Source organism: Talpa occidentalis, unplaced genomic scaffold, assembly GCF_014898055.3.
Source record: "Talpa occidentalis isolate TD23 unplaced genomic scaffold, MPIMG_talOcc4v2.1 talOcc4.14, whole genome shotgun sequence".
NCBI lineage: Eukaryota > Metazoa > Chordata > Mammalia > Eulipotyphla > Talpidae > Talpa > Talpa occidentalis.
In genome coordinates, this window is record NW_023601433.1 from 7387047 (window position 1) to 7414944 (window position 27898).

At 41.1% G+C, this 27898-nt stretch overlaps 1 protein-coding gene across 6 annotated transcripts in view; it reads left to right on the forward strand.

Moving 5' to 3' along the window:
- Positions 1 to 27898, forward strand: part of MCTP2 (multiple C2 and transmembrane domain containing 2) — a 200497-nt gene that overhangs the window by 99974 nt on the left and 72625 nt on the right. For all 6 annotated transcript variants that reach the window (XM_037510041.2, XM_054694750.1, XM_037510040.2 and 3 more), the window contains 5 exons: positions 378 to 564; positions 2709 to 2802; positions 14233 to 14335; positions 15677 to 15779; positions 27667 to 27768. In XM_037510041.2, the coding sequence (XP_037365938.1) occupies positions 378 to 564; positions 2709 to 2802; positions 14233 to 14335; positions 15677 to 15779; positions 27667 to 27768 (589 nt within the window). The remainder of the gene's footprint in view (positions 1 to 377; positions 565 to 2708; positions 2803 to 14232; positions 14336 to 15676; positions 15780 to 27666; positions 27769 to 27898) is intronic.

Here is a 27898-nt window from a genome sequence, read left to right on the forward strand (position 1 = left end):
GGTGTCAGGCTGGGAGTTTGCACACCAGGTCCAGGGACAATGCTGGTATTTTACAAATAAATGAAGAGCATCTGGTCAATGTTGTTTCATTATAACGCTGAGAAAAAACAATGTTGGCTGATGTAGAAGGGAAGGACAGGATTTGATTTCAATACACGTCTATCACTGAAGTGGGTTTCCAATAACCCGAGCATGGGGCGAGGTGGGGTCTTACTTTATTATGAGCCAGGGGAACCCCTGAAATCTTCAGAGCCTCCATCCACCCGTGTCCAGACAAAGTGAGATGTGGAGGATGACGAACTAACAATCAGCCTGGCTCTTCAGGGGCAGCCCCTTTTAAAATCACTCTTTTCCTCTGACCGCTGTGACTTCTCTAGGTGTAAGGTGGACATCTCAGCTCTTCCTCTCAAGCAAGCCAACTGCTTGGAGCTGCCGCTGGAGAGCTGCCCTGGGACACTCCTGCTGCTGGTCACGCTCACGCCCTGCACAGGAGTCTCGATCTCCGACCTGTGTGTGTGCCCCTTGGCAGACCCCAGGGAAAGGAAGCAGATCGCCCAGCGATATGTGAGTGCCTGGCCTGTGCCACCTTGGCTTTTAAGTTGGAACAAGTTCTATGAGTGAAAAAAGTACATGTAGGTGTTTGCGCAAAATGTAATGGGTGTGTCTCATAAAACAAGACTTCAGACCTAGAGATTCAAGAAAGTCGATTAGAATGTGAGAAGATGAAAGTTGATTAGAATGTGCCTTGCCATTTTAAAACCTAAACAAGGTATTTTGAATTTTTAGCATTTAGGAAAAAAGGCTTATTTTTTTTTAGCCCACTGTGAATGCTTGCCATGTTATAGAAGTTTCCAGAAACTTTAGCAGCAAGTGAAAAAAATGCTTGTGCTTTATAAAGCAAAGCATTAGGCACACATGAAAGACTCCACCATGACAGATAATAATTGTTGTGCGTGATTTTTGCCAAATAATTGCAATGTGCTTAAAAGTCTACTCAGCGTTGTTAATGGCGTGGCTCCAGTCTCTTCACTTGTGTTTTGAGTCTGACTTTCGAAGGGCCTGTATTTACATTCTATTTGACACTATCTTCTTTGTAAATCAATAAGTTTATTTTATTGCCACACATGAAAGGCATGTTTTAGGAAAGTGGCTTGAAATCAAGCAAAAATGAATCCTTATTTAATGGAAATATTATTCTCCACATAAAGTTAGCACTTCCAGAATCCTTCCCTGGGTACATGTATTGATTAATTGAGTAACTATTTCTCTTTGGGAATCAGAAACCTAGCCACATACCTATTGTCAACATAGATTCTGCATGTAAAGTTGGCCTACTCTGAAGAATGTTTGACAGAATTCATTATTAATATTCTCTCTGAGGACATTAGTTAAATCAAGGAAAATCTGATGGTGAAAAAAACAACTTTTACCTAAGCTTTTCTCATGGACAAATTGCAAAATTTACCAAATTCATGAGGAGTGCCATGTGCTTTTAAGGAAGTATTAGGTGAAACCATCATGACTGCTTTGAATAATTCTCCAGGACTTGGGGAGTACGAATGGAGAGTGATTTGAAGAAACTACAAACAAAATAGAAATATCAAGTGATTTTTCAACTAGCAAACTGGCTAGCTTGGTAGAGAAAGATAATTTTTTGTTACAAGACCAGAGCTCCAGATGCCTGTATTTACTTTGTAGATGCAAGAATAGATAATCTTTAAAAGCATTTCCACCCCTCAATTGTAAAAGTACTTTATTTCAAAGATTTTCATCTTAGCTTAAAAACTAGTTTTGATTTTAACCTGAAAATAACAAACAGCAACAACTTTCAAAAGTTCTCAGGAATGGTGCTATCCAGTCAGATAAACCTACATTGGTTAGCTTTTGTTATTCTGTCCTGAAATGCCTGAATAGCAAGGATTTTACTGTCCTCCCTGGGGTCTGCTTCTCACAGGTTTTTAGCTATCTAATGATGACGGAAATACTATATGCAAAGGTTTGGAAGCAGCATCCTTTTCAACAGATGTGTTCTGCAGGCATGTGGAGCACTGATCTGCTTCTCTGTTCCGAGCAGTTTCTCATGACGCTGTGCACACAGGTTCTAACGTTTGCCATGCATGCTTAAGGATTTTTAGTAGCTGTTTGAGCTTTGGCTTATGCAAACTAAAATATTAAAGTAAATGTGAGTACAGAGGGATGCTAGATGCTTAATCTCTAATTTAATGAGTTAACTAAAACACAGACCAGAAAATTCCCTCCACTTCCATCACTGCTCTCTTTCTAGTGATCCTGAGGCTCTTTGAGAAGTCCACGCTTAATCCTCTGGTATCCATAAACTTGGCGCTAACTAGGTCAGAATGATGTTGCTTCTCGGGTGATTTAAGGTTTCGTTAATGAGAAAAGAGAGGAAAAGTGAGAGCAAATGTAATTCCACAGACATTTTCACGGTGGGGTATCTGTGCTATCACCAGGGGGCGATGTTAAAAGGAGATTGTCTGTGCTGTGTAATTTGTTTATTTTGAAGCTGCAGTTAATTAATTCTCAATCACTTTTAAACCGGTTGCTGTAAGTGTCCGGCTGTCCTGTTGACTGATATAACACATTCTAAGAATTATGTAAGAAAGAATGTACTTCTCACAGGGCTTGATGGCAGTAAGAGGTACATTAGAAAGCTATTTCCATTTGCGATTCATTTTTCTCCCCCTTAGTGCTTACAGAACTCTCTGAAAGACATGAAGGACATTGGCATCTTGCAAGTGAAGGTTTTAAAGGCAGCAGATCTCTTGGCAGCAGATTTCTCAGGTATAAAACATGCTCATCTTTAATTCATTTTTTGTTGCTTATTTTTCTCCTGCTTTGAAATAATCCTACATGCAAAGAAAAATGTCTTAATACAAGAACCATGGATACAGTGATCATCCTGTTTCAGCAATAGTCATAGAAGGAAAAAAGTAGCAGGCAAGCAATTTGTTCACTTAATGACTATTTTTCCATAATTACTTTTTCAAATAGTTTTATTATGATAATGCTATTTTATTCGGTAATCATTACAAAAATGTACTTATCTATTTGGGTTTTAAATATATTTGTGGATTATTAATGCTATGGCTTCTTTACATCCCAGGGTAATTTTTTTATAAGATTTATTTATGCATACAAGAACTGGGGTACAGGCCAGAGGTGCAGGGCGAGGGGGTGAGAGGATTCACCAGAGACAGAGTGGGGAGCAGAATAGGCAGATCTACTGAAATACCCTGCTGAGGGGAGCAGCGGATGAGACAGGAGAGGTCTGCTGCTCCATCTGGGTAGCTCCCCGGCCCGGGATCGAACTCATGCTGCAGAGGCTGTGGATAACTTCATAGGTTGCTTCTTTTTTTTTTTTTTTATAGAGGCATGTTTTTATTTATTTATTATTTTATTTGCTTGTTTTTTTTTTTGTTTATACATGCACTGGGTACAGTCAGAAGCACGGGAGGGTGAGAGAATTCACCAGAGCCAGAGCGGGGAGCAGAGCAGGCAGAAGGACCGAAGTACACTGCTGAGGGGAGCAGCGGGCGGCAGGAGAGGTCTGCGCGCCATGTGGGACCCTCCTCTGGTGGCCGGGGAGCAGCCGGGGATCGAACCGGCGCCGCAGAGGCCGCGGGCAGCTTCGCAACCCAGCGCTCAACCGCTGCACCACCGGGGAGGCCCTCATAGGTTGCTTCTTAACCCCTTGCACCACCAGGGTGGCCCCCAAGGTAATTTTTTGATAAACCTTTTCTCAAAAGACAGCTTCTACTTCTGGCCTGTGGCCCTTGTGGTGCTGTGTGGGTAGAGGTGTTAAGTCTTCTCTGTGCTCAGTATTTAGTTTGTAAATTAAACCTTACTACTCCTCAAGCTGGCCATCTCTATAAATGTTACCAAGTCCTGCCTATGGGACCACTTTGTGGTGTACAAAGCTTCTCTTGGTGCTTCGCCAACTTGAAATTTTGGACAGATGCTTGGGCAGGCATGTTTTGTGCCACAATGTACTTGACCCCCAGGAGAATGTTCCACATACTCCGGTGTCTGATGGGAGGGCAACTCTCCATTGATTGACACATTATTCCCTTGCACTGATGGGCAATCCAGACACTGGCCTGAGAGATGCCATTTACCAAGTGAACCAGTGGACTCAAGGGATACTCTGCAGCACGGATCACTCTGGATATGTTTTTGTTGTTTTTTAAAAGCTCATATTTAAAAAATTGTGGTCTGCTCGTTTTCTGCCTTCCACACAGAAACTATTACACTAATGTGCATAACCTCTGAATTTCTGAGAATAAGTTTCAGGAAACACAAACTTTGGAGATGAGAATTTTAATTTTAAATACTAGTGTTAGAAAAATGATGAATAAGGGCCTTCCCAGTGGCGCAGCGGTTGAGCGCTGGGTTGCGAAGCTGCCCGCAGCCTCTGCAGCGCCGGTTCGATCCCCGGCTGCTCCCCGGCCACCGGAGGAGGGTCCCACGTGGCGCGCAGACCTCTCCTGCCGCCCGCTGCTCCCCTCAGCAGTGTACTTCGGTCCTTCTGTCTGCTCTGCTCCCCGCTCTGGCTCTGGTGAATTCTCTCACCCTCCCGCTCTTCTGACTGTACCCAGTGCTTGTATAAATAAATAAATTAAAAAAAAAAAAAAGAAAAATGATGAATAATATGAATATATTTTTAAAGTTTTCCTCACCCTCCCTCATCAAAATGAACCATAGAAATCACTGTTTTATAAAGAAATGCCCATTGAAATGACCTAAACTGGTTTTTTGTTCAATATGGATATATACATTTCCAAGGTTGTAGATGAAATACATTAATTTAGTCGCAAATGTTTATAATCTCATATTGACTTAGAAATTCTCCCTTTTCTTCTTTTAGCTAATGAAAACACCTTACACATTTCAGGTGCTTTTGTCATTAGTAAGCACATTTCGTTACCCAATTTTCCAGAGCAAAATCCAGAGCAAATTATTTATTTCCATCTAAGTATTTCGATATAGTCCTTGATGAGTTTATGTTTGTCATTGCTTCTTAAAGTGTCGTCTAAGCCTCCGACACTCATTTATACCTTCAAGCAGTATTTGCAAAACATTTTTGCCTATAGTTGTATATTTTGTGAACTCTAGCAACTATTCCAGTGCATTAAATGTTTTCTTCTTAAGACCTGTTTTTTTTTTAAAGACTTATTTATTTATGCATACAAGAGCTGGGGTACAGGCCAGAGGCGTGGGGGGTGAGAGGATTCACCGGAGACAGAGTACGGAATAGAAGAGGCAGAGTGACTGGCGCAAGGGTTAAGATGCAACCTGTGAAGCTATCCGCAGCCATTGCAGCATGATTTCGATCCCCCACCAGCCAGGGAGCAACCCACATGGCGCAGCAGACCTCTCCTGTCTCACCCTCTGCTCCCCTCAGAAGACCTGTTTTTAACAAACTCCTTTATTTTATTCATTCTCTCATGTGACCTCCATAAAGCACCTCCCCTCAAACTAGCCTTTATTGACAGGCTGCTGTCACCTGCTCCAGAGGGCACTTGTGGCTGAAAATAAGCATATAGGAAGGAGCCTGAAAAGTGGATAACTGGGAAGATCTGATTACAAGGCAAACCCTCTTCTGAGGGGAATTTTGTCATTTCATTATTTTCTTTATATTCAAGCTATTCAGCCACTAGTTTTGGAGCAGATGAAAGTGAGTCCCTGAGGATTCCAGTAACAAAAAGCAGTGGTAAGGGTAACAAGCTTGACTCTATCATTTAAGAGAGAATTAGATCACTCTTGTGAAACAAAGATCCTTGCCACTAGCTACGCATCTTTCATCATACTGATCTTTATTTTTAGAATCAAGTTTCACAGTCTAGTTTCTTTGTAGAGTCAGGTTCCAGTGTGAGAATCTCCTTCCAGGTTATTCCCACTCAGGGCCTGGCCTGATGGTAACAAGGTGAACCTAAATCAGTTGAAAACTTTTCTATGTGAGAACGGAAGTGGATTCAGATCACACTGAGGTAGTGATAAGGATGGACTGGTGGTCCTTGTACTGCCCAGGTGCACTTACATGCAGATAATCTTGTAAACAGATGGTGTAAACTTAGGGTAACCCATGAGGCAATACAGATGACCCCTGGCAAGTCCAACGCTGTCCATGTGTTTTCTCTTCCTTATGAATTTCTTCATGACATCTTCTCTCTACCTGACTTTATTGTAAGAATTCAGTATATGAGACTTAGACAAAATGAGTGTTCTTTGACTGTTTCAGTCATCAGCTGGCTAGTAGTAGTTAATTGGGGGTAGTCAAGAGTTACATGTGGATTTTCAATTGTATAAGAATGGGCATCCTTAATCCCCAAGTTAAATTTAAATTTATTGCTTGCATTTTTCAAGTGTATGACATTAATTTGTGTATAAGTGAAGGAACTTTTTATTTTAAAGAATTTGGAGTCATGTATTGGTAGCCTGTGCCTCTAAAGCTGGTGGAGGTTATTTTAGTGTTCTCAGGTCCATAGTCAACATTGGGTGTGATAATAAGAATAAGAATAAGAATAATAGTAACCATAAGTAGTCATTCTAACAGGAGAGTGAGTCAGACACTTATTAAAGAACTCACCTCAAACACCTTATGCCAGTCATAACCTAAAATCTTTAAGTCACAGGTTACCCAGTGTGATGTCACTACTTCTGCAGTAAACTGGGGCCCAAATTCAGTGCAGCAAACATATGCTAAATTGTTCTCTGAGTCTCAGACATAGCTCTTTGCAGTGTTAAATGAGACCAACCTAATTCAGTCAGCTGCTGCTGGTCTGAAAACTCAGCTGTTTGCGAAGAAAGTAATTCACATTCTGATAATTAAATGTGAGGAATGTTTTGTGCAGGACAAAACCGAGACTTGATTTGTGCAACAGGTTGCAAATCCACAGCAGACACCCCCAGAGAGAATGGGCTGTATATTTAGCTTAGCCCCAGGGGCACATCAGATTTATGAGTTAATATTGTTAGAAAAATTGCCAGGCTTATTTCATAGACTATAAAAAGATAATAAAGTAGATGATAGGTAAATAGAAAAATTGTTAGAGAACTGAAATATTTTCTGTCTGGAATTGTATTTTATTCAGTACAAACAATAATGTCTTTTTACCTAAGGAGTGGTCCTGCTGGAATGTTCAGCATATATGCAGAGCTTTTTTCTGAATAATCTTGTCATGATGGAGTTCTAGAACCCTGTGGGGAGGCTGCCAGGATGGTGGCATGTGGTGGTTGTTTCAGCCCAACATGATGGTGTGGAGACCATCATGGAGCCATTTGCTCAATGGCCATGCCAGATCCAACCTGTTGTCAGTGATTCTTATGTTCTTAGAATCAAAACATCACTTCCATATGTCTTCCTGCCCGTTAATTAGACTTTATTCATTTTGTTCTATAAAATAATTCTTAATATATTGACTCACTTCCCCCTAAGGAATCATTCAGTAGCAAGACTGATTATTCTTTAGTCTCCTGCTGTTTTAATGCTCTATCCAGTTGCCACTGCCAGGATGCCCCTGCCTGCTAAGAAAGAGTCTGGGATAAAATAGAGAAGATAGACATTTTGGAGCGTTTTCTTTACCCCATCATGCTAATCTTAGCAAAAGAACAAATAGAGTAGCTTTGCAAGCACAGCTCAGTGTAGGACGACAGTGAGTAATATAATAACATATGATATATGATATAATATGATCTAACACAACACAGTTTAATCCAGGTTACAATCTCCCCTCTTTTTGTAGCACGCTCCACTTTCATGTTTGTGTCATTCAAATCATCTGTCATGATAAGAAACTGGTGAATTTTCAGGAGGCAATGAAGGAACTAACGTGCTAATGCCATTGTTTTTTTTATAAGGTTTATTTATTTATACAGGAACTGGGGTACAGGCCAGAGGCACAGAAGGGTCAGAGGATTCACCAGATACAGAGTGGGGAACAGAACAGGCAGTCTGACGAAATACACTGCTGAGGGGAGCAGTGGGTGAGACAGAAGAGGTCTGCTTGCCATGTGGGACCCTCACTGGCTGGCCGGGGATCGAACCAGCACTGCAGAGGCTGCGGGCAGCTTCACAGCACTGCACTCAACCGCCTGTGCCACCAGGGGAGGCCCTGCTAATGCCATCTTTACTCATAGTTTGGAATTACTTGTTCTCCAGGGAGTTTTCTTCTACCCTTGTAACTTTGGGACACTTTTCGCCATACAAAACCCACCCATCAAATGCAAGAAGTTTCCAATCATACCTGGATTATCTTTCCTTTTTGGCAATAAGGTTGTTACATGGGCCTTTTTCTGTCTCAAGTACTGAGAAATAACTCGACAACCAAATGTAGTCATCTCAAAATATCGTTCAGAGGAATGGAAAAGACAAGATGTTTTTAGACAAGAAAAAATGCAGGTTATTATGAAGTAACCTTACTTGATAGCATAAGCAGATGCAGGATCCTCATTGTGTCCCACCCAAAGGAATGAAGACACATTTAGTGCCAGAACTTCCTGGTTCTTTCCAGGGGGCCCATTACAGATGTCCCAACTGCTTTTTACATTTTTCTTAAGAAAAGTCAACTTGGAGATAGATGATTGTCAACAAATTCTGATTGATCGCTTGCCCTATGTTAGACATGCTTAAGGAGTGTGACCCCTTCATGCCCCTCTTCTTGTAGAGTATCTCAGTAGGGGGCACTGTGTGACATCGCTGTGGACCTTGCTCAAGATCTGCGTGGCCTATTGGCAGTGCCATTAGGAGGTGCTGTTGGTCTATTCTACACACAAGCTTGATCTCCTGGGACTGATGTAAAGAACAAGAACCCTTTCTAAGTGACTACCACTCAGAAATTAAGTGAATCAACATTCAGTTCAATGACTTATTCACTGAAAATGAAAATGAATTCGCATATTTTTTTGCCCTTTATATATATGGTAGCTGCCTCTCATTTTAATCTGTGTATATGATGGTGCAGACGATGTATAGAAATAGAGACCCAGACCTACACATTGGTTACACCACCTAGTGGGGTCCATTTGAACCTTTACTTCCTCGTGGGTATTTTGAGGGTTAAATTCAAGCCTAAATGAACATTTCTGACACATATTACATGTTCAATAATACTATTCCCATTCTCTACGAAATCTATTTTATTAGAGTGTAGTTGATACAGGGAATTTCACACTTTATTGTCTTCTTGATTTTCTTTTCATAATTTCCCTAATTTTACATAATGATACTATAAGCATCACTAATCACTGTTAGCTCTTCAACCACTTTTAGAAAACTACAGTTATTGCTCTACAATTTTTGTTTGTTCTGTTCCATTTCTATTGCCTGATAAAAATGAAGAAAAATAATATGCTTCATGGTAGGAAAAGAAATTCTCACACCAAACCAATTTTGAGTCTGCATTCACATTTTGATAATCTGGATAATGGCTTAACAATATAAATGTCTTAGTGGGCTCACCAGTCATTTTGTTATATATAAAAATGCTATTCGGTTGATCAAAACACTGCATTTAGATTCCACATTATAAAGTAGAACTACTCCAGCCATATGCTACAATGGTGGCTTTTGAGTAGTTTCTGTGAATTATAACACTACCTGTACATTTTTGTTCTTTTTGTTTTTGCTTTTGAAACACAAGGCTACTTCTATCAGTGAGAAATGATTCCATAAGTATTGTCCACTGGGAATTTTAAATCACATGTCCACTTCCTGGTTTGGCTTGGTTTGTGAAGCAGTGTCTCTTGCAATATTCTCCTCCTAAAGATGTCCCACTTCCACAGGGAGAACTTCTATGCAGTTCTAGAAATCTCAGTGAGGGAGTGCTTTAGTATTATTGTCATGAGAATCACATGGATAGCTGAATCCAAGTCAAGACTAAATTTTATTTTAAAGATTTATGCATACAAGAGTTGGGGTGTAAGCCAGAGGTGTTGGGGGTGAGAGGATTCACCAGAGACAGAGTGGGGGACAGAACAGGTGGATTGACTGCTGAAATACACTGCTGAGGGGAGCAGCAGGCAGACAGAGTAGATCTGCTGTGCCATGTGGGTAGCTCCCTGCCTGGGGATTGAACTCATGCTGCGGAGGCTATGGATAGCTTCACGGTACTGCTTCTTAACCCCTTGTGCCACTAGGGAGGCCCCCAAGACTAAATTTTAAAAAACACATCACAGGTGATATACACATGCCTTTGGCAGGCCATCTTGCCTTAACAGCTTCCAAAACACGTGAGTTCTAGGACTGTGAGGTTAGGAGTCTAGGGAAGGCTCAGCAGTCTGTGGCTGCTGGCTCAGAGAGAGTGAATGGATCCATTTCATTTGTGTTGTTCTATGAATAAGCAAAAGGAGTCACTTGGTGGATCCCACTGCTTGGTTCTTAATGACATCTTAATTAGTTCCCCCTCTGGGTAAAGGCCTGTGGTGGGTCCTGGTGACCTGATGGGGAGTGGTAGTCGGCTACTGTCCTCACAGGAAGTGGCTACTGGTCAAGGAATAGAAATAAATTTGAATTTTTCAAAAGCCTTGGAAAATAGTGAAGGCTGTGAGTGCCAGGTGCTAAAACATCAGCCCAGAATGGAATCACCCATGTAAAACAGCATCCAGATGACACGGCCTCTGGGTATGGACGGGGTCACCTTCATGTTTGACCTATAAAGACAGGTGGGGCAGCAGCCCAGGTATCTATATGTCAGTCTGCCTGGAGCTGTCCCCTCCACACCATCGGGGACCCCTTGGACATTCATTTATTATAGGAGATAATTTTTCCCCAATAAAATATTCATTATTTAAATTTTATTTACGGTCTCCTTTTATCTGGAAGCTTTTAGGCCAAGCAATCAGTCCACAAAGTGTTCATAAATCAGGAATTACTCTATAAATGTTTGACTGCCTTTGTTTCGTCTTCTCCTCCCTGCCTGTTTATACTGTAATATTAATAAATGCAGCATTTTAATGAGCTTTGACGGAATTATCTTCAGAGAGTTGGTGCAGCGTGTTCCTGGGAGACTCATAACTGAAGTTCCCAGTTTCTGGAAGGAAGTCTGCTCCTTATTAGCTGGGACGGTGCGGAGTGAGCCGGCGCGAGGCAGGGACCCGCGCTCCAGCCCACCTGTGCCTCCGCAGGACCGGCCCGTCTCTGCCCTGCTGTGGGGTAACCCGGGGGCTTTCATTAAAAGTGTCAGATGGTGTCCCCAGAGCCAGTGCTGATGGGATGTCATGTGGGGGTCTCTGGAGGGGAACGCTGACACCTACTAACAGTCTGACAAACGGTTAAGTAGCTTGGATGGAGGAAGGAGCGGCTCCTGCCTGAGCAGTGAGCTCCAATTTGTCTCCTCTTCCATGTTCATGGTCACTGAAGAGGCCACGTGTTCTTCTACATTGGCAGGTGCATCCCCGCCTGCCCCTACCCTGCCCGCTGCACAGCATATTCCAGAGGAAAGCTGTCTTGAAGTAAGCAAGAGACCTTTTGCTGACACGGAGGGATTTGGTGTAGCTTAGATTTTGGCTGCCCCGTGTTGGAAACACCCCCTCGGGTTGGGGCATCTGCCATGGTGTGAGTTGGAGGAACCCCCTTGCAGTCACAGATGCTGAGAGCCAGTACCCCACTTCTGAGCCCTGGTGCTTAAGGTGGGGGCTCTTGGCTAGCCGGGACCATCAGAAACGTCCCTCAAGGTCCTTAAATCTACATCAAATGAGGCAAAAAAGCTCGAGGAGAGGATTTATACTGGAGGCAGCCACACTAGGGCCAGGACAGGAGGGCATGTGGGTGCCACATCACATTTTCAGCTGGGGCGATACTGACTGGGGAGGTTCCGGTATCCCTAAGCACGTGTCCCTAAGCACTTTTGACTTCTAGTAATTTTTTGAGACCTGATTTTCCAATCTTTGAATTGATTTTGAGAGTTGTTTGCTATCATTTGAATAAAGTCCCTTTTTGCTACATTTAGACAGCACCTCCTTATGTTGTTTGTAATTGATTGCAAAGTATTTGCAACCATCCCGTGTGTTGCTTGATGGTTTCCCTACTGACCACTGAGATACTAGCAATGACTTAACAGCTCTGGCCCAGCATCAGAGTGTCCAGGCCACTAGTCAATTGAATGAGATCTCCTGTTTAGTAATAATGCCTCTGACCTGTGCACCTGCACTTCTTTCTTTTTTAAATATAATCACCATGCAGGCCCCAGCCCGTGTCAGTCTATCGACGCGCAGTAACTCAGAGCTCTGGTTATTAAGTGAATTAGATGTAGGTTCACTGACCTAAATGGTAGGCCAATAGGTCAAGAGCTGGCTCACTCTTTGCACTAGACCTTGGCCTGGGATTCAGGCCTTTGTTGGAGAAACATCTGCCCTCATGCCCCCAATTAATTCAGTGTGCCCAGATCTGTGTCAACGTGCTGAGGAGTCTGGGCCTCTTCATGCCATATGGTCCTATATGGTCCTTACAGAGTCTTCAGTCTCTCACTCAAGGCTCCCCGCCACACCCAACAAAATAAGACAGAATTTTTACCTGGTTATTTTTTGGGTCCAACTTGGAATTTTGACTTCTCTGACTACTTCTTCTTCCTCCTCCTCCTTCTTCTCATTATTATTATCACTATTACTACTATTATTTTGTTTTTTGTTAAATCTTTTTTTTAAAGATTTATTTATTTATGCATATAAGAGCTGGGGTACAGGTCAAAGATGCGGGGGTGGGGGGTGAGAGGATTCACCAGAGACAGAGTGGGGAACAGAACAGGCAGACTGAAATACAGCTGAAATACACTGCTGAGGGGAGAAGCAGGTGAGTCAGGAGAGGTCTGCTTTGCCATGTGGGTTTCTCCTTGGCCGGCTGGGGATCGAACTCGTGCTGCAGAGGCTGCAGATTGCTTCATAGTGGGGTGCTCAATCCCTTGTGCCACCACGGAGGCCCACTATTGTTATTTTGGGTGTGTGAGGTAGGGTGGAAAACAGGCAAAGAGGTGAGCTGTGAAAGTAAGGATTAAGCTTCATGGTTTTTAAGATAAGAACTTGGGACTTCCTCTACTGAACGATGCTTCACATGTGTCAGAGCACCAAACGTGTGTCTCGTGTTCTTAAGACGTACAGAGGTGTGCAGGGGCGATGAGGCCATTCACTCCAGAGGGCAATTTTAACTCCCAAATAGCCTCTTTGGTGCTGTTCTCACTTCTCATGGCCACACTCAAGCCGATACATTATCAGAGGTTCCTGGTGAGAGAAGATTATATAATTATACAGGCTCAAAGAGAATGTGGAAAGGAAACAGTGATGAGCTTCATTTTTAAAACAAAACACAGAAGAGACCTCTCTTATGGCCACACTGTCCACATCCCCATAGTGATTGGTTCCCAAGGCTTCTCCTGGGTGTGTATCAGGCTGACCCACCAATACATTGGGTCCTTGGACCACATAGGGGTTGGAGGGGTTCAATCTCCCACACAATAAAAAATCTGAGGGCCTCCGCTGGTGGCGCAGCAGGTTGAACGCAGCGCTGTGGAGCTGTCTGCAGCCTCTGAAGCGCGGGTTCGATTCCCGGCCGGCCAGGGAGATTTCCACAAGGCGCAGCAGACCTCTCCTGCCTTGCCCGCAGCTCCCCTCAGCGGTATATTTCAGTCCTTCTGCCTGTTCTCATCCCCACTCTGTCTCTGGTAAATCCTATCACCCTCCCGCGCCACTGGCCTGTACCCCAGCTCTTGTATAAATAAATAAATCTTAAAAAAAAAAAAACCTTTAAAAAAAATCTTAAATCTTAACTACTAACAACCTGCTATTGACCTGATATCTTACCAATAACACTAACAGCAATGAACACCTCTTTTGTGTTGTATGTTTTGATACTGTCTTATTATAAAGTAAACTAGAAAAGAAAAAATGTTTTTAAGTAAATCATAAGGAAGAGAAAATACTTTCATAGCACTGCTCTGTAGTGGTTGGTGCCCTAAGTTGGCACCATCTGTGTACAAGAAAATCTGCGGTAAGTGAACCTGACTTGTTCAAACCAGTGTATGTTCAGACTCCAACATGGGTGGTCCTGCACAGCTCCTGAATTTCCACATAGGGCGTCCACAGGGTGGGCTGGAAAGAGAGCCCCGTTTTATTGTTATGGAAATGCTTGGCTTCCTCTACTTGGCCCCTGTCACTAGCACCTTCATTTTTTGTTGACCGAGGAGATTTATTTGTCTTTAACCAATGTCTGTGTTCTCCTTCCAGGGAAAAGTGACCCTTTCTGCTTGTTGGAGTTAGGTAATGACCGGCTGCAGACGCACACCATTTACAAAAACCTCAACCCTGAGTGGAACAAAGTCTTTACATTGTAAGTGTTTTAGCTTCTGGAATATCAGGGAAGGGCCTTAACTAGAGACCCATTGTCCTTGCTGTGTTTGGGCCAAGATGGATGTTTGGCTGGATGTTTGGGCCAGGCTGGAGTGAAACTCTCTGTCCATCTTTATGTGCAAAAAATGGACTTTATTGTTTGTTTTTTTTTTTTTTCTGAAAACCTTTTCTCCTTTCAATTTATAGAGTACAGTGTTAATAGGAGAGGGAAGTTGGAGATGCAGGGAGTGTTAAAGGAAGCACGTGTAAAGAAGACCATGTAGCGACTCAATTAATCTAGGAGTAGATGGAAGCTTCCATATATCTGGACCAATTCATTCCTGGGTTAAAAGAAAATCATAAATGAAGACCCGCCTTAAATTCAGGGAGTTTATCTCTCATAACATTATTTTAATGCCTGAAAGTCTTGGCTTCTGCCAAAGTCTTTCAGAAAATACAGACATCCTGTGATTCCTCATCAGCTCCCTGTACTCCATCCAGCCTCCGTCACCCTCTCTATAATGAGGCCCTGCAGTTTTTTCAAATTCAGGAACTTGGGAGGCTGGATCTGTTTCCTAGTTTAATTCCTAAGGCCCCTCATCCTCAAAGTGGGGCCTCCGATGAATTTGGGTGAAAAGGTTGGTCGCTGCTCTGGCCACACTGATGAAATGCTCCATGATGCTTCTCATTGAAAGAATAAAGTCTGTTTTGAACAGAGTTGATGACATTAATAGAAAGATCCCCAGAATCTAGGAGAAGTTTATTAACTGCTAAGCAGGTTTGCAAATTGCCCTATGAAGAGTCTCTGGTTTCCCCAGCACATTGCCAGTACCCTTTGGGGCTGACATGTGACTTCTGGTCAACATAAATAATGTTGGTAAACGTAGGGTTACTGATATTTTTGTTTCAGTGATAGACAGCTTTCTATGTGTCTCTGAAAATAGTGATTCCGAGCACCCTTTCTTAAGGGAATTATTTATTAATGGAAAATTGAGAATAGCTTGACTTTGCTCTTTTCTCTTGGAAGTTACGTTGAAATCTCTGTCTTTTCAGCCTTTTTCTTCGCCCTGCTTCCTCAACCCCTTGCCTTGAGGGCATGTAGACAGGGAAAGCATCACAGTAAAAAGTTGACTTTTTTTTTCATGTGGATGTCTGGATCTCCTATGATGGAAGGTTTGGGAATACAGTCAGTTTGATTTAATTTTTGGAGTTTAATTAAATGGTAGTTTTATACTCTAAGGACATACAGACTTAATTAGTGAAACCGTGTTTTCAGATCTTCACGGAACAGACTGCACTTGTGTGTTTTTGTATATAATACGCGGTGTGTTTCTTGTTTCAGTCCTATTAAAGATATTCATGATGTTTTGGAAGTGACAGTGTTTGATGAAGATGGAGATAAACCCCCTGATTTTCTTGGAAAAGTTGCCATTCCCTTGCTGTCCGTAAGTTACCTTTGTTAATAAACAATTTGTGAGTCATATTACAAATTGATAAATTTCCATGGTCTAGTGTTTCTTTATCTTTGTCAATCAGGGGGAAAAATCCCCTCAGATCTAGCAGGAAACAACTGTTTAGCCTTTATTCTTACTCAGTATTTTCAAGTTTCAGATAAAAAGTAACATAATTTTTTGTGTGGTCAGTCTAATGCTAAGCTAACCACCCAGAACATTTTGATTGGTCTTTTAATCCACCCTTAATCTCTTTGTCTGCAGGTGGGACTCTCCCTTTGGTTCCAGGGAATCCATAGCTATGAATAATTTTCCATTTGTTAAGGAAAAACATACATGTGTTTCTTTATTACCTCTTTACTGCCCGTTTCTTCAAAGATTAATTGCTGGTTACGCCACCTTTGTTCTTGGTTCTGCTAAAAAGCATCATTTTCGAACGTTCTATTTGTCTTTTTAGAGTCGTGTTTGCCTTCAGTCTCAAAAACTGCTTTGTGGGAGTAAGCGGAGAGGCTCTTGGAAGGCTGTGTCTGGCAGTCCAATTAAAAGATAACATAGTAGAGAGTAAAGTAAGCTCAGCACCGAATGGAAAAACACCCTATAAAATTCCTTGCAGAAAGCACAAAATAATGCCTTTGCATGGGTAGTGGGGGACACCGGGGTCTGATGTGACTTATTCATTGAAAACTAAAGTTTGTGCAGGTGTTTTGTTTTTTTTTTTTTTAAAGATTTATTTATTTATTTATTTATTTATTTAAGCAAGCACTGTGTACAGTCAGGAGCGCGGGAGGGTGAGAGGATTCACCAGAGCCAGAGCAGGGAACAGAACAGGCAGACTGACGAAGTACACTGCTGAGGGGAGCAGCGGGTGCAGCAGGAGAGGTCTGTGCACCATGTGGGGCCCTCGCCTGGCAGCCAGGGATTGAACTGGCACTGCAGAGGTTGCAGGCAGCTTCGCAGCCGAGCGTTCAACCACTGTGCCACCAGGGAGGCCCATGCCAAGTGTTTTCCAGAGGAAGGTGTTTTGTTTTTCATCCAACTACTAATACAACATACCATGGGGTCGCTGTGGCCTTATCAGTCAATACTGCTTTATGCATTTCACCCCAATCTTCTTTCTTCCAAAACTGGGGTGCATTTTGTATTTGCAGCCGTCTGCAATTAAACCCTCAGTTTACACTAGCTCATCTGATGTTTGAGAGGGGGGCGCCATACTTCTCAATTCCTGGGCTGTTTTTGATCATCTGGCTAATTTATCTCCCAGTCCTCATACCCCTGATGTTTCTGGAAGAGAGTGGGGAACAGCTGCTCCCTGGTAGAGGCAGCCCCTGGCTGGCTGCTGAGCTGCAGCCTTGCTGGATCTGGGACAAGAGATGGTAATATGGGATTTCCCTCCTTTTTTTATTACAACTTTGTCAGCTATTCCTGAAAGAATACGTGTAACGAGAACATGGCACAGCTTGGAGAGAGGGCTGAGATGAGATGAAAGATTCCCCTTCACCATTAGTGTCCTCTTTTTGCTCCCTTTTTTAATCCTTCCGGGCAGCTCTCCTCTAGTTTTTATAGATAGCTTTGTGAGTTTGGTGTTTCTATAACCCAGCAAGCTGACCCTCTGTCTCCCCTCCTGCCCCCTGTAACATGCAGTGTCCCTGCGCTGATGAGCTGGAGCCCAGAAATGACCTGAAGCCCCTCCACACTACTGACGTTTTGGAGTGGATCATACTGGCTGTGTGTGTGGGGGGGGTAGGTCCTGGTACATTGTGGGATGTTTAGCTGCCTCCCCTGGCCAGATGCCAGTCACACTGCCCCCTCCCACCCTGTGGTGACCACCAGCAACATCTGCAGATGTTACCAAAGTCCTAGCATAGTCACCCCAGCAGAGGCCTCTGCCCTCCTGCACTCCATCTTGTAGCCTCCATGCCTCACGGTGCCAGGCAGAGTGAGCCACGCGACACCTGACCCCTGCACTTTTTTTACAGGTTGGCGATGAGATGCTCCAAGATCTGGGTTCACTTGTTTGATAAATGTTTATCAAGTGTCCGCTTTGGACACTAACTTTAGGACAGAATGTCCTAACAATGACTGCAGTGAAGTGTCCTCCTTTTTGGGAAATATTTTGGTTGCAGGAGATAACATGCGAACAAACAAACAATGCAGCAGTGCACGGTGTTTTGGGGGGAGGTGTGTGTCAGAGCATAAATCAAGGCTGGCCCCCGAGGACCAGGTCAGGGCCCGGTGCAGCTGCCCATGGCGGCCCGGGAGGGGCATTTGAGGGAGGCATGAAGGAGGGAGGCATGTGGATGTCTCAGCAAACTCTTCAGGGCAGAAAGTACTGACATTCGAAGTGTTGGTTTGACTCTGGAAACAGCAGGGGGGCTGCCTGGACGGAAGGAGCAGCCGGTGGGAATGTGGGAGCTGGAGCTAGTAAAGGATGCAGAGTAGGGGATGGGGGGGGGGGGTCCTGTGAATCAGGCAGCTGGAGAGTTTGCAGGACATGAACTGTTGGTGGTGATGGAAGCTGCCAGAGTGGGGGGTGGAGGTCGGGGGTGGGGAGGGGTGTTGATCGGGGTCTACTATTTGTTTCTGGTTGAAAAGGCCGAGGTTCCCAGGCCAGTGAGCCCAGATGGGACAATTCTGCATGGTGTGAAGGCAGCAGGCCAAGGCCTTGTTTCAGTGGCTTTGCTGAGTGTGGCTGCTTTAATCTAGATTCCGATCCAGTTCTTTCTTTGACCATTCCTCTGGGAAGTGGAAGCACCTGGCTGTGACCTGTTGGGTGCCTCCAACACTCAAGGACCCCACTCAACACTCATTGTCCAAGGCACCGAGTCTCACACCCCAGTGTGGATAAAACTTCCACAGAAAAAATGCCAGAGCCCTTGGATCTATATTAGACAAATGATAAATTGTTAATCAACTCATTTGATCTCCAGCTATTTCTCACTTGTTATTTAGAGGGTATGTTTTAAAATCTAGTTATTTGGATCTAGATTTTTTCTTTTTCAAAGATTTATTTATTTATGCTGGCAAAAACTGAGGTATAGGCCAGAGGTACAGTGGGGTGAGAGGATTCACCAGAGACAGAGTGGGGAACAGAACAGGTGGGTCTACTGAAATACACTGCTGAGAGGAGCAGCGGGTGAGTCAGGAGAGGTCTGCTGTGCCATGTGGGTAGCTCCCTGGCTGGCTGGGGATCAAACTCATACTGCAGAGGCTGCCAATTGCTTCACAGTGCTGTGCTTAACCCCCTGCACCAGCAGGGAGGCCCCAAGATCTAGGTTTTTCCTTTGTTTATATCTACTGAGCAATACTTACCTAGCAAATCTGGTGCTATGCGCTTTTCATTGGCTAAGTCATCCCTTCTCAGACAACTTAATGGGATGGTTTTTTCTTCTGACCACTTAGAAATGAGGGGGCTGGGCATGGGTTAGAACCTGTAGCTGGATGTGAGTGTAGACTGTCTCCTCTGAGGGCCTGAGCTCCTGGGTTTGTCACCTGCACAGTGGTCATCCATCATGTAAATATCAAGCCCACAGAAAGAAGCAAGAGTCTTCTGTGCAGCCAGTGGACTGGGAGCTGTCAGGGTGCAGGCAGGGGGAGCACAGAATTGGAGACATGCATCTTGGTGTGAATACACAGGAGTGAAATATCAATTGCCATAGAAAAGGAATGGTGAGAGCTGGGCTGCAAAGCTGCCCGCAGCCTCTGCAGTATTGGTTCGATCCCCGGCCGCTGCTGGCAAGGGCTCCACATGGCGCGCAGACCTCTCCTGCCGCCCGCTGCTCCCCTCAGCGGTGTACTTCAGTCCTTCTGCCTGTTCTGCTCCCTGCTCTGGCTCTGGTGAATTCTCTCACCCTCCCGCGCTTCTGACTGTACCCAGTGCTTATATAAATAAATAAATAAATCTTTAAAAAAAAAAAAAAAAAAAAGGAAAGGAATGGAAAATGCAAGGCAGAAGGGATGGATTTCCCCTTAGGAAGACTTTAGGAAATTGAGAGCTTGAGATGGTGAGGCAGGAACAGGATGTGGATAATGATAGCCGGTGAGGTGAGGGATGGAGCCTTTCCAATCAGAAGGTGGAGCATGAGCAGGGATGCAGAAGAGGACCCCACATCCAGATTCTGGAAACAGGCCTTTATGCCTCATGCAGAGAGTTGAGCGGGGAGGTAGGGAAAGAGACAAATGCGGATCATGAAGGGTGAGGGAGGTTGGGAGTTATTCTATAGTAGGGAACCCCTGAAGTCTTTTGACCGGGGAATGTAGATATCTGAACAGCTGATTAAGGAAGTAAGTTTAGCCCAGAGTGAAGCAAACTGAAGTGGAGGAAGACTCTTTTGGGAGGAATTGGTTGAAACTGCAAAATTAAACATCCAAAGGAAAACCCTTAGACATCATGTTTTGTGTCTTGTAGATGAAGGGTTTATGTATCTGCTTTTTCAGTATAAGAGAGAATCCTGGAAATGCATTGTGAGTGCTTCACGGTTATTTTTATAGGGGATGGACAGTATTTGATAATAACCTACAAAAAATAAAAGTTGTATTTTGCAGAGAAGTGTGAATATTTTTAGGACAATACATTTCTTTAGTCAAGTCATAGACTAAAACGACTTATAATTTTAGAGAAAATGCAAATTGCATTTTAAAATATCTAAGCACAAAGTATCTCTAATGTATTTCAACTTTTAATCTTTCTCAAAATGGTAATATGCCAAGGGCATTTAAGCCTGTTCGCCTGTTCTGAATTCACTATGTCTTAAATCAGTATGAAGGTACTGGTTGATTATTGGCTCATTTAAAATCCATATTCTAAGATCATTATATCTGCTAATGCTGGTGAATTGTTTAAAACATATACATGTACTTCAACGTGGGTCGGGATTGAAAAAGTTCACACCAGTAATCCATACTTGCCTGTGTTTCATTTCTTTTCAAAATTTTACTGAATACTTATTTAAAAAGTGATTTTCTGGGGCCTCCCTGATGGCGCAGGTGGTTGAGCACAGCGCTATGAAGCTGTCTGGTCTGCAGTCTCTGCAGTGCCGGTTTGATTCCCGCCGCCCTCAGAGCAACCCAGGGCGAGTAGATCTCTCCTGCCTTACCCGCTGCTCCCCTCAGCAGTGTACTTCAGTCAGTCTGCCTGTTCTGCTCCCCACTCTGTCTCTAGCGAATTCTCTCACCCTCCCATGCATCTGGCCTGTACCCCGGCTCTTGTATAAATAAAATAAATCCTAAAAAAAATTAAAGTGATTTTCTGTACATGTAAAACTTTTTACTCATGATTAAAAACAGTTGAAAATTGGGATCTGAATGGACTATAACCTGCAGATTTTAAATACTCGCTTCCACATTATCCCTTCTCTAACCAGTAACATAGTAAATACATGTTGGAAAACACAAAGTGCATTTTCGAGGTTCAAACATTTCACGCAAGGACATTATTTCCTAATAATTATCTGATTTATTAGATTTATTTACCATTTCTACCCTCACTTATATGATCCCAAATCTGTCCTAAAATCAGCTTCATTTTCTTACCATGGTGATTTTAATTTAATAAAATTGTTAATCTTCTCACAGTTCTTGTTTATCTTCTCACAGTTACCTAACGGGCCAACTTAGGAATGCTTTGAAAATCAACTTTCTATAAAAAAGGGAAAGCATCTACTGATTGTATTTCCTAATATGCAAAAAGATCCTTTGCAGTTAGATGAGATCCTACGTTCTGAAACAAATTTGTCTCCTATACGTGCCAGCCTACCCTGTGCAAGTGCATCAGAAACCGTAGTCTTGGGGCAGCCCTGAGTACTCCTGCATCTCTTTGCACAATGACTGGCAGCACCAGTAACAGCTTCACTTAATTAGTTTTATGGGACAAATTTTCCATAATTGCTTGTACCAAATAAATGTCCATGTAAATCTTCATCTGCATTTCCAATTAAATATTTGTCCGAGTTTCACCTGTGATGGGTTTTGCATTGTAATGGGTGTATATATTTTTAGGTTTGTTGAAATATGGCCACTAAAATCAATACTATGTATATTTCATGTTACATTAATATTTATGAATGTATAACTACATGTGAAATTTAGTAGGGCTAAAATAGCGGTTTTGAATGTAAACTTTGAACTATCTTCCCTTCCTAATTCTATTCCAGGGTGGCCCCTGAAATAAGTAAAGGAAGATCAAATAAGGCAACTTTTTTAGTGACTCAAGAAGTGAGAAAAGGGTGTTTTGGCATGTTGCAAAGATTATGAAACTCATGGAAGGTATTGGGTGGGTGATATTTGGTTAAGATAGACAGGGGAAAAAGAAGGACCAGTAGGATTCCTTTAATCTTCTGTAACAATAAGATGGCAAGTATAAATCTGACCACATCTGCTTGACACTAAGTGTTAACGGGGTTAAACTTTTCTTTTAAATGGAAAAACCTCTTATAATATGTCAAACAGTGAAATCTGACAACTGTTTCTTTGAGACGCCTAAAATATGGTACAACAGAAATGAATGAACCACAGTATAATAGACAGATGTAGAGAAAAGGGGATTCAGAAACCTACAAAGGTGATGTGATGAGCTACAGAACAATTATCAATGTAGTTGCAGCAACTGTGAATCTTTTTGTGACTCATTCTACAGAAATGTTTATCCTACAGAGATATAATTTCAAATATAAGAAGACATAAAAGTTACACCACATAATGATAATATATTACCTATTCAGCTTTAGAAATGCCAGAAACAAAAAGTAAATATGATTGTGAAGTGGTGTTACTGGAAGGCTCAGCTGTCTGAAGGTCCCAGCTTCCTGAAGGGTATGAATAGTGATGGGCTCTGCGCACTGCCCTACAGCTGCTAAGTTTGTGGGGATTTGACTCTCTAGTCTCCCCGTTAGCAAGGTCTCAGAATAACATAGGCATACTCAAGTGGGGGCTATCAAGCTTTAGAGATAAATGAAGAGCGGAATCTAACACATGAGTGTGTGTGCGCACACATATATAAAATATTCTGCTCTAATACCCTTTTTCAAGTTCAGATATTGATCACTCCCTGGCTCCAGAAAGCCTTCCAGGGCTGTGGTCAGCTACTATGGAAACAGAAGTTAGTAACAAAAGTGAGACAAAGTAGCAAAACACTTGGTGAAAAAAAAAATCCCAAATTGCTAAAATAGATATCAAAACTGCAATTTTAGACTTCTTAGAAATTGACAATGAAGTATTATACATAAAAACTGTGGCTAAGGGCCAAAAGTATTATTCAGAGGAAATTCTTACTTTGAATGGCTTTATAATTAAACATGAAAGGTTGAAAATCAATTAAGCATCTTAACAAAAGGCACTAAAATAAATAAAACTTAACAAAATTAGAAAAAATATAATGATTAAAAGAGGGCTACCATGTAGAAATTATGTAAACAGTATATTTGTATATCAAGTGTTAGTCCCCTCCCCAAACTAATGAAATAGATAAGTCACTTACAATATTAATAGAAAAAAGAGAGAAAACATATAATATTAAGGATGAGAAAACTACTAGAAAAAGATGAATCACTATGAAGAATATGATTAAAGTTTAGTGAGGGATTGGAGAGAAAGCCTGAATAAATATAGACACATACCTTGGGAGTTCTTCAGTATTACAAGGTATAAAATCCTCCCTAGCTGACTACAAATATAATAAAGCTACCCATTTAGAGAAATTAGTGTATAAAAATAACAAAAAAAATCTTAAAAAAATGAGGAACAGAACAGATATTGACTGCACTGTTTAGTGAAAATAATTAATTATGAAAAGATCAGAAAAAGATATCAGGCAATTTCACCCTTTGCTCTCTGCGTTCTTATTCACCCAAATAAGCAAACCACAGAGCCATGATGTTTAATGAATAACTTTTTTAAGTTTTATGGAATGGGTATTTTTTGCATTATCGTATTCCCTGAGACAAGAATAACTTTGGCATCAAAAACACAGATTTAATAAAAGGAAATTCTATACGTTTCATGGAATACTAGTAAAACTCAACATACTAGGAGATCTAACTGTGTAACTTATATCATTGATATATTAAATGAATAGAAAACTGGACAATCTAATTAATGTGGAAGGGGAACTTGATAAAACTTGACATCTATTCTTGATTATGAAAAAAGCATTCTAATAAGTCTGTAATTGATGAGCAGCCTTAACAAGTGAACAGTAGCTATCAGAACTGCCATCGCCCCTTCTTACCTGTGACTTTGCTTTCCAGGGATTGTTACCCATAAACACAGTCCAAAAATGTTACCTACAGTAAGCTATTTTGAGAAAGAGAGATACAGAGAAAAAGAGAGAATATTCATATAACCTGTATTGTAGTATGTTGTTACAGTTGTTTTATGTTGTTGTCACTATTAATTTTTTGTGACCAATTTATAAATTAAACATCATCATAGGCATATCATAAATTAAGCATTTATGAATAGAAAAATACATAACATATATACATATGCATATATACAAATATGCATATATACATGTACACACATTCATATGTATACATACATATGAGTGTGTGTGTGTATATATATATATAAGTATATTCATATACCCATATGAGTATATTCATATATGTAAGTAGGGACACAGAGTTCTAGCCACAGTTTCAGGCATCCACTGGGGGTCTGGGAACGGATCCTTCTGGGTCCAGGGGACTGTTGCCCCACTAATATCAAATTTACTGCTCATACACGGGAGATAATCCTGACTCTGTTGTCTTACAATAACAAGGGTACCTACTAGTGTTGTTGCAACAATTGATGAATTTCTACATTAGAAATGAGCAAGTAAAAATTAAGCCCTTTATTTCAGATAACCAAAGCAAACATATTAAAGAAGAGGAAATTATGTTTTAATAAGGAAACATTATTTGCAGCTACTCTAGCTGACATTATTTGATATTATCTATAAATATAAAGAAAATTCATAGACAATGTATTATCATAAATTGAAAACTGTCATTCCTTTCTGCCTTGCCTGACAGAGCACTCAAAATTTAACTTAGGTTTTCACCGAAGTGACTATTTCATACTTAAAGAACAAAATGTGTGTGTGAGAGAGGGGGTGTGTTGCGGGGTGTCCATGTGTATCTGCTCCTCTGAATTTTCTTTTGGCTTCGCTTCAATTGTCCCAATTAACAGAGGTTTTACAATTATAGACTGTTAGAAATCACTTTTAGAGTTCTATGTGTAAATAAGAAGCATAGTCCTCAACAGGAAAAAAAATGAGTTTAACTTTCATTTCTTATCATGAAATATAGGAGATTGGAATGTAACAGAATTTTTTATCCTATATTCTTGTGTTGAAACTTCAGTTATATGAAGACAGTGAGACATTACAATGTCTTCAAATAATTTCTTTTACTACTTGCAGAGTTTAATCACACCACTAAATATTCAAATGCATTCATTTTCCTTTACCCAACCATATTCCAAATACAAAGTAGAATATTCTTTCCCTGTACTTTTTATTGGCCCAAAAAATTCCTTGTAGCATAAAGACTGAAAAAGTGAAATCAACCAAATGCTCATTGATAGGAGCAATCAGTTTTAATACTTTTAATCTTATACAACAGTTTCAAGAAATGAGGCTAATTTATTTACTAATATGGAAAAGTTAACAAATCTTATGGATAGATACAAAAGGAAGTAGCAGAATTCCTACAGTTAAACACTTAGACAAAGAATTTAAAATACTTTATATCAAGGATAGATTTATGAATATAGATTCTTAATAAAAATGCCTATCTAATTTCCATCTAGAGAGATGGGATTGTGACATTTTTGGAAATTCAAAGTGATTTTAGTTTTTTTTCTATAATTTTTCATGCTTTTATAAATTTATCAACTTGTAATTTGTATATTTTAAGATCATTTAACATTGAAGTGTCAAACATGAAGAGTCTTAGCACATGTCTCGGGGTAGATTTTGTGTTAGATTGTGTCACTTTGACATAGTGTTAGGGCATAGAGGAAGAAGACAATCATTTACCAAATCCAAAAAAAAAAAAAAGAAAAGAATAGAAAAGTGAAAAGTGAACTTACTTCTTTTACTAGAAAAGATTTCTTCACCTCTTGTTCTTCTCTTGACCTTCCTTCACCCTTAAGAAATCATGGAAATTTTAAGATTACAGTACAATGACAGTGGGGTTGGAGCAACACTAAGTTGGCCCACAGTCAGCTTGGCAAATTGTCATGCTGTTTTTGTATTTATTTCTTTCAACTTTAACACCCACAATTTATTAAGTGAGATTGTGGATAAAAGAGGAAGCTCAGAATCCTGTTTGGACACCGTTTAGGAAGGAAACCAAGGCTTTATGGGGTACCCCCTTCCGCTGAGCCATGGCCAGGAAACCATCCTTCTGTTTAAAATCTATTCAATCGGAGAGAGGTGGGGTGACTTTGGGAAGGAAGGTGACCTCTCCCTTGTAAAGTGGAATGGCTCTGTTCTCCCTACCCCCGCTCCATGACGACTTATTCAACTCATTTCCCTTTCTGTTTATAAGAACACTTGTGCTGCGTACTTGTAGTGACAGCAATAGTTCTTTAAAATATGGCTCAAATTCCATGCCCTCAAATTTCCTCTGTTATTTCAAATCATTGATCATCATGCTCCCAAATGGAATTGTTGGTAAGCTTGAGTTTTGCTGATGCCCCTTTGAGTTAACAGGTATGCTTCTTAAAAGCCAGTGGTTTAATCAATACATATTCTACTATTGTGTATAATAAAAGCATTGCTGCTATCAAATCTGAAAGAGAATGCCTTAATGGGGACCAAATAGTTTGCATTATGATATAAGGGATGCTTTGATTAGATGTCTCACATACTGGAATCCATAGGCAGCCTGGCATATGGAGCTGGTGAGTCTGGCAGCTCCAGTGAGGATTATCCATAGACCTGACCTGATATATTTTGAAAGTTTGTCAGCTATGCCCATTTTGAGTATTTTCAGATTTTGACCTCCACTTTAGCTCCACTCTTTATTCAGTTTGCATAGCTTCATGACTGTGAAATGCTGATCATTTTATTAGCCTTTCATGCATTTAAAAATACTTAAATAACCATTTTATTTTGGAATAAATTTAGTCAAAAAATTTCAAAGAATATACAGAGTTTCCATATATTCCTCGCAAGAGTTTTCCCTAATGTTAAAGTCTTACATTGCTGTGATACATTCTTTTTTTTATTTGATCAAAGTTTTATTTTTTTAATAATAAATTTTATTTTTATATTCCCCATACAATTACAACCCCCTAATTTTGACCCCAATGCCTCCCCTCCCGCCCTCTAGCCCCCATATAGTGTCTCTGGTTCATAGTTTCTTGTTGATTTTGATTTTCACTTTGATACATTCTTTAAAGTTAAAATCTCTGGTCTTTATTTGGATTTCACCAATTTTTCCACCAGTGTCTGTTTTCTAATCCAACCCAGGGTATCACATTGGATTTAATCATCTCATCTCCAATCTTCTGCTTGGTTATAATATCATAGTCTCTGCTTTTTGCCATGACCTTGATGATCTTGAGAAGTACAGGCCAAGAATTTTGTAGAATAATCACCATTTTTTAATAGATAAAATACGGGATTCTTGAAGGGAAGGAAGCTCTTGCAGATTTAATGATAATTTGCACCCCTCAGTTTCCACGTTTCTACCGATATACCAGGTTCAGCCTGTTGATTGTTACTTTATCTTACCAGTTATAATAGCACCATAGAATTAAAAGTTGATTTATGATGGATTTAATATTTGATTCAACTCTGTCTGCTTTCTGCAATCCTAATTGAGCCAGTGTTTATTCATGTTATTCAGTATAAATCTCACAGAAAGTTTGTGTTTTATCTCGTTTATGACAGATTAGAGATGGACAACCTAATTGCTACATGTTGAAGAATAAGGATTTAGAACAAGCTTTTAAAGGAGTTATTTACTTGGAGATGGAGCTCATCTATAATCCGGTAAGTCTAACCGGGCCAAACTTAGCAGCTTCTCTAGACCGAAAGTGAAAGAGGGACCAGCCTGGAGACATTCATATCCATGTCAAATGTTTTAGAATTGTAGCTACAGAGAATGAAGAACTGTGTTTTA